Here is a 9,633-nt window from a genome sequence, read left to right as displayed (position 1 = left end):
CTGGGCAGAGGAGCACGACCCGAAGAAAACCCGCACTGGACCAGTTCCTCTCCAAAATCAGCTCCCGAACTGCCCTCACCCAGGCTGCCGAGGGAGTGAGAAGCAGTGATTTGTGTTAGCAGGACTGGGGACTTCCAAGACTGCTACATGGGCTGGTAGGAAAGTCAGGAGTCCAAATCGAGCACAAGAAGAGCTAATGAAATCCTGCACGTTTTGTGGAAGGGTTATAACGAAAACCGCACAGGGAGCAGACTCCTGCAGCCATCCAGGACCAAGCCCGCAGCTCCATCCGAGCCGCCCCTGAAGTCAGGGCATGGGGCGAGGAGCTGAGCACCTGGGCAGAGGCACTGCCGCCTTCCTCGAGTATTTTGGGTTTTTAGAGCCTCGGTTATAAATAACACCAAAACGATTCCCAAACTGTGTTTCCTGGACGTTAAAAAAAAAAAAAAAAAAAGCGAAAGTTGCGGGCACAGCATGAAATAACGCTCGGCGTAAGATTAAAACGATTATGAGAAGAACAATATGTATTTGCTTTTATCCGCGCGGTAATTAGAAACGCTTTTTAAAGGATACTCTTTATTCATACCACTGGTAGGAAGTCAAAAAGTGAGAGAATCGCTTTCATAGTACTGGTTTGATATGCCTCTTAATTAAGGGCTGCGTGCCCCTAATTTATTAAAGCTCATCTATTCATCACGTGTGTAATTGGCGCTGGAAAAAAAAAAATAATTACAGATCTAACCTCTGCAGAGTGGTTTTGCCCGACTTGGGTCCTGCTGCCGAGGAAACACAAACACAAACCCCCTTTTCGGATGAAAAATGAGAACAGGCACCCGCGTTTCCCGGCGGGAGCGTTTCGCTGGGCGAGGGTCCAGCATCCCGCGCCCCCCAGCCCCGTGGAAAAGCCCCTCGTTTCTAGGGGACCCGGCCGGGTGTCCCCGATCCGGGAGGGCCGGCGGGGCTGGGGCGCGGCGGTACCCGACGGGGCGGCGGGGGCGCGGCTGGAGGGGCCGGGGGGGCCGGGCCGGCGGCGGGAGGAGGCAGAGCCGCGATCTTCTGAAGTTTCCTCTTCGCCTCATCATCATCAGCCTTAATTACCCCGGCGGCGTTTTTTCTTGCTTTGGTATGATTATAGCCCTGGACGGCTCCTTAATAGCAGAGCTCCGCCGGCTGCCCGTGTCATTAACGCCTAATTCACTTCGGGGGGGCCGGGGGCGGGGAACTCCCCGCACAGAATCAGCCCCGGGAAAAAAAGAAGTTCCCACCCACCTCCCGCGCCCGAGCCAATGGCGTGAGTCAACCCACGACGTCAGGCCCCAGCGCGGGCCCTGATTGGCCCGCGGGGCGTCCGCTCCACTTCCCACAGGAGGAAAGCGCCGGGGAGCCCCAGAGGGGGAAGAGGGGGGCGGCACCGCGGCGCCTCACTCCGCAGTCCCCGCGCAGGGCCGGGCAGAGGCGCAGCGCAGCTCCCCGGGCGGCCCCGCTCCAGCCTCCCTCCGCACCCGCGATGGCTTCTCCTTCCAAGGCGAAGGAGGTCTTCTCCTCCGACGAGGAGGGCCCGGCGGCCGGCGCCGAGGAGCACCACAAAGTCAAGGTGTCCAGCTTGCCGTTCAGCGTGGAAGCCCTCATGTCCGACAAGAAGCCCCCCAAAGAGCTGCCGCTGGCCGCGGCGGGGGGCAGCGCCGACGGGGCGGCGGTGGGCACCTCCAGGAACCTGCTGCTGCCGGGCCACGGCTCCCGGGACGCGCACAGCCCCCCCGGGGCGCTTACAAAAACCTTCGACACCGCTTCGGTCAAATCGGAGAACTCAGAGGACGGCACGTCCTGGATCCAAGAGGCCGGGAGATATTCCCCTCCGCCAAGTGAGTGGCCGGGGAAGCGGCGGCGGGGCGGCGGGGGCTGCGCGGCGCCCGCGGGAGCCGCCGGCGGACGGGGAGCGAGGGCAGGCGGGCACCGCTCCCGCCCCGGGCTGCCTGCCCCGGCCCCCGAGCTGCGCTGCCCCCCGGGCGCCGAGATGCACAGGAGCACGCTAGATATAGGCATACGTGTATAATGTTTTATATATGTATTTATATCAACGTGTGTGTGACTTTTGTAGCTGTGCTACAGATTTCTTTATATATGCTATATTTACATATCTATACGGTTATATATTTATGTATATGATTATACCTATATATAAAAAATATGTAATGCTTTTAAAATCATAGAAAGGTCAGGAGCTGCCATGGACTAGCTCCCTTTCCCGACACACGGTTCAGCGGCTGCCACTTCGTCCATTTATGTTATCCCGTTGCAACGAGAACTGGAAATTCTCCCTGGTTCCTTCTCCCTTACACCAGACCTTGCAAAGCAGTCTCGCTCTTAAAGACTCGGGAATTGCCCCTTCCAGCCTTACGCGCTTTCTGCGCGCTGACTCCCGCCGCGGTCTCTCCTGGCACGGTGTTCCTTTCTCTCCCCCCCTTGCATGCAGCCTGTCAAAGTTTCCCGAGCCGGGCCTGGCCTCTTCAGCCCCTGCGATCTCTCCCGTCCCCACCACGTAGGGACGCGCGATCCGGAGGTGACAGGTCACTTCTTAAACCCTTTCGCTGCTCCAGCTGCGCTGAATTGCGTTTCGCTTTCGGTGAGATGCCTTAAAAAAAAAAAAAAAACCAAACCCAAAACACCAAAAAATCAATTGCTTTTTTAAAAAAATTAAAAGCCCCGAAAGTACCTTCAGGAAAAGGTGAAAAACGTCAGCCGGCAGTGCTGGGCTTTCTGCCTTCCCATCGCCAAGAGCCTTGGCGGCTGTACACCTGCATTAGCAGATCCATCCACTCTCCTCCACGCATCCCTGACTTGTCTGATGTAAATTAAATGCTCTGCTTTATTTAAGTTAATGGCTTTACTGACGCGAACTACTGAGCTGGGCAGTCGTAGTTTTTGCTTCTGTAATCTAATATTGGAAGAAGGAAGTTTAGTGCTATTACAGCTCCTCTTTTGGGGGACAATCATTTTGATTTGGCTTTCGGACGCTTCCTTTCCTTTGCGATAACCCCGAATTAATTTGATTTCTAACGTGCTGGGAGACGGCCCGGGAGGAAAGCAGCCGGCCCGCGTCCTTCCCTGCGCAGCTCCGTTTTGCCATTTTCGTGTACCCTCAAGTAAGCTAGAAAAGCCTGAAAAGAAGCGTGCGCTCCTACTCAGACCCCCTCCTCTAATGCTGCCCTAAACCCCAGACCTAGAGAAGGCCTGATCTTCTCCCCGTACATGTTTTTTTCTTCGAAATTCCTCCTCTTTTTCTGTTAAAATCGGCGGCTCGTGAGGTCTGCAAAATAGCTTTGTAAAGGACTTCAACAGCAAGGGAGTTCAGGGCCGGTGGTTTCAGCGGGATTTGGGGCGAAATATGATGATCAGGGAAGGGAAGGTCCTTCGGCCTCCATCATCTTCCTGATTTCCCACCTCGCCAGCTCTTGGCCCCCTCGGAGCCGGTGTGACAGCAAGAGGCAATGACCGGTTCTCCTGCAAGAAGCCCATCTGCCCGTGGAGGGTTTTGACATTAGAAGTAGCTCCTCGATTTATTAATATTACGGGTGGGATGAACTGGGGAAAGAGCTGTAAAAGTTAGATTTTGAGCAACACGGAGAGGGAACCATCTCCAAGTGATTATTTTTGTCCAACATCGGCCAGAAAACGGAGGATAAACAGAAAAAAAACAGCGAAACAAATCACTGCAGCGAGTGCTTGAGGACTGGCACGGGATAAACGCAATTAGAGGGTCTGCGGTGGCGGCGGTCCCTGCTTCTTACCAGAGTCTGGCAGTGACTTGGGGGATGGTGAGGGAAGAAGCCCGTGAACGTTTGGGTGTATTCCGGGGGAAATATTTGTCCGGGATTTAATTTTAAAGCACGTTTTTGCGGTTTCCCCCGTGCGTAGCAGAAGTCGGGACGGGTCGGGCTCACCCGAAAGCCGGGGAAGGCGCTGGGACGGGGAGCGATCCCGGAGCCACCCTCCCCCTTGTAGAACCCATCCCTCCTGGAAGGAGCCCCCTTTTAGCTGGGTCTTTGGAGAGCTTTGCTTTGAGAAAAGAAATAGGTTGCGTTTAAAAAAGAGAGAGTGGAATAAAGGGGTGACCGGTAGTGAATTTAGCGTCGATGTAGTGTGGTTTTAATTTAGTGTAGTTTTAGGAGTGAACCAAATGTCACGGTGAGGGCTTTAAGTATTAAAATGCCCCCGTGTGATCATAAGATGGTATTTGACAAGTTGTTTTCTAAGAGGACTTTATTTTTCGCGTTCAGTAGCTACAAGAAGAGTAAGAAGAGAAATTTAACTTTTTCAGCTGTAGCTGTTTTCTCCCTCCCCTTTCTGCACTTTTGAACGCTCTCCTCATGGGATTTTTTTAATTGCATGATATTCACTTAAACAGCTTCGTGATCTAGCGTATTTTAAAAAATAAAAGAGGACAGTGAAAGGAGTTCAGAAAACACGTCGTGCAAATCCTGACAAGCATTTGAACCAGACACTGCAGCATGTACAAAAATCAAGAGCAGCCTGTGTGTCATTTTCTGTGTCAAGCTGGGGACCCAGAGTGGCTTGTCATATGCTCTGGGAGTGATCCGAAACACAGCCAAATTGCTAAGCTTTTCAAGTCAGCCACACGCTTTTTAATTATTCTTTAGATTGCAAAATTATTAGTGAAATGCAAAATGAATCTACAGACAAGTCAGCAATGTGCCATCCCGGGCACATGCACCTAACCTGGTCGGGTTTATAAGGCAAGCACAAAAGGTAGTAGATTTCCTGACTTGTATTGGCTACAGATGCTGCAGCTATGTGTCCTTTATTTTAATTGGCAAATGTCATAAAAGCTAAATGTTGAATGAAAAGTGCACTGCTTTCTTCTTTTTTATATACTTGTTGAAAAACAGAAAATACTTCTTGAAAAGAAAAGTTGTTAAGCAGAGGTAAAACTTGCTCTTGCTTTCAAGTGGAGAAAAAATAGCAAGAAAAATGCCCAGTTATCAAAACCACAAAAATTATCAGACCCACTTCTTCAGCTGTCAGAAAAAGATAGGGTTGACTCGTTGCTTTTGGTGGAGAAATCCTGCAGTGGGGCTGGGCTGGGCTTGTCTCTGGCACCACTGTCCTTTTGTGAATCTCCTGCTTTTGCATATATGTTTGTCTTGTGCTTTGTTGGAGTTACTCCTCCAGTTCTGCAAATACCAAGACAGCTGTTCTGTGTGCTCTAGAGCACCCCTGTGATGTGACTCCTAAAGTGATCTGCTGTGTGTGTATCTGTTAATCCTTTGTGCCCTGTTTGCCTACAAGCTGTCCTTTTGAAATCACTGAGCATAAATTTCACCTCCCAGGACATCTGCTGAAGTCTTGTGAATATAACTTTGGCCAGGAAGAGATTTTCACAGCCAGTTGCAAAATGATCCCCTGTTTTAAGAGTATCACCTGGTGGGACTCTCCCTTCAGATACACCCCCCTCCCTTCCCACCCCAGCCCTCAACCGCAGCATGTCTCTCCAGAGCACCCAGGTCTCCCTGCTTTTGTGATAACCGGCCTTTCCCTTCCTTGCAGGACACCTGAGCCCCACTGCCTGCACCCTGAGGAAGCACAAGACGAATAGGAAGCCCCGAACCCCGTTCACCACTTCCCAGCTGCTGGCTCTGGAGCGAAAGTTCCGCCAGAAGCAGTATCTGTCCATCGCCGAGAGAGCCGAGTTCTCCAGCTCCCTCAACCTCACAGAGACCCAGGTCAAAATCTGGTTCCAGAATCGGAGGGCCAAGGCCAAGAGACTGCAGGAGGCTGAGCTAGAGAAGCTCAAAATGGCAGCAAAGCCCATGTTGCCGTCGGGGTTCAGCCTCCCTTTCCCCATCAACTCTCCCATCCAGGCTGCCTCACTGTATGGAACATCCTACCCTTTTCACAGACCTGTGCTTCCTATCCCACCTGTTGGACTCTATGCTACTCCCGTTGGATATAGCATGTACCACTTATCCTAAGAAGATCAGAAAGACAAAGCGACAGTGAGACAGACTTCCTGGTGGATCATGTCCAACCTTGAGAAGGCAGTACCCCAACCAGTACTGGCCATTCTTTCTGCACGCTTCTGTCTGCCATCCTGAGTGTACGGGAGTTTGCATTAGCAAAGCAAGGCATCCTGTATGCTATGGGTTGGGTGTCTTCTGAGAGTGCTCTGAGAGCTGAGTCTGATCCTCAAAGAAAAAAAATATGTAAAAACAAACAAACAAAAAAAGAAAAAAACATTTGAGAAAATGTAGGGTTTTTATACAGTGCATGTAAAACTAGAATAAAAAGGATCGGGTGAAAAAGCAATCTCATCTTATGGAGGCAGAGATTTCCCAATGCCTTCCTGATCGGGCCCAACACATGTTTAAAGTAAGAGGGGTGCATGCCCTAAACCCACACTCTCAAGTGTCGTCACTTAATATGGGGACAGGAGGGAGGGAAATAAAAAGGTATAATCAAGGTTTTGTTGTTTGTTTGTTTGTTTTTTTTAAAGAAAGCAGAGCCCTTAGCTAGAGACACCGTGTAAATAGAAACTAGACCCAGTAGAGTCCAAGTGAAGTTCAGAGCCAGCAAGTTCCTGCGTTTCTGGGCGTAGGGAAAATTTTTGCATCCCAAACCTCAACAGGTCTTTGCAAAAAGACGAGCATCAGGGCCCCTAAACGTAGAGCAACAGCTTTATCCACCGTTGGCTCTTGTAATGCCTTTATCTGTATAAATAGCTTCAGCGTTTGTTAAGCACTGTGAGGGGAGGTAAAGTGCAAGGGAGGGTTATTAGGCAGTCTGGTCTTTATCTCTTCCTATTGGCATGCTTAGAAATTTTTGGCTACAGCCAGGTAATCTTGGCTCTGCAATGCTTTTTGAAAACCAGGAGAGAGGGAAGGAAGCTTTCTGGGGAAAGAAGACGTGGGTTGTTTCCACAGTGGTGGTGAGCAAAGGATTGTTGAATGCTTCTGGGAGATGTTTGGGGTTTTTTATTAGTATTTGCAACAGTCTGTATTAAATAGAAGAACCCCCCCGAGTCTTCCTCTCCTTCCCTTGCTAAGGATGCCAATATAAGTGACTCATGCTTCAAGCCCTTAAGAGAGATCCAGGTATCACAAACAAACAACCCTACTAGTAGGACGGTGGGGTGCCAAAAGACTGCGTAACCTGTCTGTCCCCGTGGGAGCTCCCTTAGCGCTGGCAGTATCTTCCCCAGGCTTCTCCTTATAACTATTGTATTATGTGTATTACTCTTGCTAAACTTTGTGAGAAAGTTACTCCAAAGGCTGTGGAGCACTGAAGGCAGAGCTTCTCCTGGATTTATTTTCTTAGCATGTTGTTGTGGAAGAAAGAAAGAAAGAAACAAAAAAAAAAGCAGAAAAATGGAAAAATAAAAGCCACAAGGTTTTGCTGGTTTTGGTTTGTTTTGACCCAGGCACTGTCACCACCTGGGACCCACTATAGATGAACTTCCCCTCTCCCTTCCCCTCACCTGCAATCTTCCATTATAGGAAAGTCCCTTTGAAAGGGATGCCTTGTACAATTTTATATATTTTATTGAAGATTTATTATTTCTTATCTCTGATTTCGAATTAAATTAAAAAAGAAAAAACCTGTTTAATCGCGTGTGGGTCTGTGAGTGTTTGGAGTTCTTTAAAAGGTAACTTCTCTCCGTGTGTGTTTTGCACCGCTGGGTCAAGTTCAAAGGAATGTTTGGGTTGCCTTTATGATTATTTCCCCTTTCTGAATCTGAGTTAAAGCCAAATTTGCAGCACATGAAGGTGAATTGCAAGTCAACAATTCAAAGTCAAAAGCCAAACCTTTTATGAGGTTTCCTTGTTTTTAACAACCGCTTTTAGGCGCCTCTGTTCTTTACAACATCATACTCTGGTGAGGTTTCCATCACTTTTCTTAGCTCGTGTGCCCTTCTCTTTTGCTCGGGACTCTCCCTCCGACCCGCCTTTCCATTGACCTCAAGTCTGTGCTTTAGTCTCGACCCCCGCAGTAGTCGGGGGTAATTTTGTGCAGGTAAGACCTGGCGGGGACCCTGCAATATTTCGGTACAGTTGCCTTTCAGGGTCCCATGTGCTGTCAGCCTGTCCCATAGTTGTCGGGGCAGCCTCCCTCAAGGGATGCACTCATGTGCTGCCCGGAGAGCAGATGCCGGACCACCCCCCCCGCCCCTTCTGGCGACGGGGGCTCGGGTTTGCTCAGGTAAGAGCGGTACCGGGAGGTCAGGGGTAGTTTACCCTGTGACACCGAAGTCCCACGCTGGCCCAAAGTGCATTTTGTTGCAGGAGGCTTATTCGGATTAGGAGTGACCTCTGGGATCCCAGCTGGAGAGAAGGGTGTATTTGCCTCTGTTGAAACCGCCGGGCGATTTCACTCGGCTGCGCTCTCCGATGCGCAGAGGAGGGCTTTCCCCTGCCCCAGCGCCCGTCCCAGCCTTGCAGCTCTCCTGAGGGCCGACCGCCCTCCCTGCCCACGCCGGTGGGCAGCACCCCGGCAGCGCTTCCCGGCGGGCACGGCCCGGGGGGCGCCGCCCGTCCGCCCGCCCCGCCCCGTCGCCTCGCTGCCCACCTCGTCCCCGCCTGCCTCCGTGCCGGCCGGGAAAGCGGCGCTCAGCGCCCTGCCGGATCGGGCCTCGGCTGGGGGAGAAGGAACGTGGCGGGGGGTGGAAACGCCTCCCGACCTGGGCTGTGAGGAGGGGGCTGCGGGCTGGCTTAGCGGCTCGGAGAGCTCAGGGCTTCGCGGATCCTGCCCTGCTCACCCCCTCGCACTCTGAAAAAAACCCTGTTAACCTTCCCGCTTCGCAACCGTAGGGAACAAAGCTGGGGGAACCCGATCTCCGTGCAGACTTTTCAAATTACCTTTTACTGCCGCATAAAAACCGGAGACAACCGCTTCTTTCTCGGGCTCCCTCTTTCTGAAGGGCTGTCCCCCTAACTCCAGGGCAGGGTGAAGCCCCCCTCGCCCCTATCCTTCCCCGTCCTTGCCCGTCCAGTTGTCCCGGGTGCTTTCTCTAGCCGGGCTGGGCCGGTTATAAATAAACCAGCGGTATTTTTTAACCTTCAGTATAAATCAGCTGTGTCAGGGATTACAGCTAAACCTTTTCGCTGGAAATTCTTTGAGCGCGGGAGCTTTGTGTGTGTTATGATAGATCCTTAAATGGATACAGATTTATTGCAGAACACAAGGGTGTTGAAGGAAAAGCTTCCAAATCTCGGATACAACCTCTGCTATGGGAAAGGCAGGACGGAGCCGCGATACCTTCCCCGAGCTTGCGGATGGCATGACAATTCACCCTGCGCCCATTATTAACTTGTTCCAATTAAAGCCTTCAGAAAGGCCGAGTTAATTGAGTATTATATTTTATTAGGAGGGAGGTGTCAAGCTTTACTCATGAGACTTCATCATCGGCCTAATGGGAGCTGCCCCGCAGGCAGATCTGTAACTGAATAAATTACAGCAAGGCAGGGAAATCAGAATGCTACCATTAAAAGCGATGCACTTACTGAAATTCCTCCTCCACTTTCGCAAGAGGCTGTGGAGGTGTGGCTTTAATTAGTTATTTTAATGCAAAGTTAAATTGTTCCCAAAGTATTTTCTGACACAAAGCAGATGCGATGATTA

General features: G+C 51.0%; 1 protein-coding gene across 1 annotated transcript; it reads left to right on the top strand.

Annotated features, from left to right (window-relative positions):
* Positions 1 to 1,407: 1,407 nt before the first annotated feature.
* On the top strand, positions 1,408 to 7,598 carry MSX2 (msh homeobox 2). Its single transcript, XM_072872460.1, has 2 exons — positions 1,408 to 1,862; positions 5,566 to 7,598. The coding sequence occupies exons 1-2, from the start codon at positions 1,508 to 1,510 to the stop codon at positions 5,988 to 5,990; spliced, it is 780 nt and encodes a 259-aa protein (XP_072728561.1). The 5' UTR covers positions 1,408 to 1,507; the 3' UTR covers positions 5,991 to 7,598.
* The last annotated feature ends 2,035 nt before the right edge of the window (positions 7,599 to 9,633 follow it).

Source organism: Ciconia boyciana, chromosome 9 (assembly GCF_034638445.1).
Source record: "Ciconia boyciana chromosome 9, ASM3463844v1, whole genome shotgun sequence".
In the NCBI taxonomy this organism is placed as follows: Eukaryota; Metazoa; Chordata; class Aves; order Ciconiiformes; family Ciconiidae; genus Ciconia; species Ciconia boyciana.
Note: the sequence above shows the minus strand (reverse complement) of the source record. Positions and strands in the feature narration are given on the sequence as shown.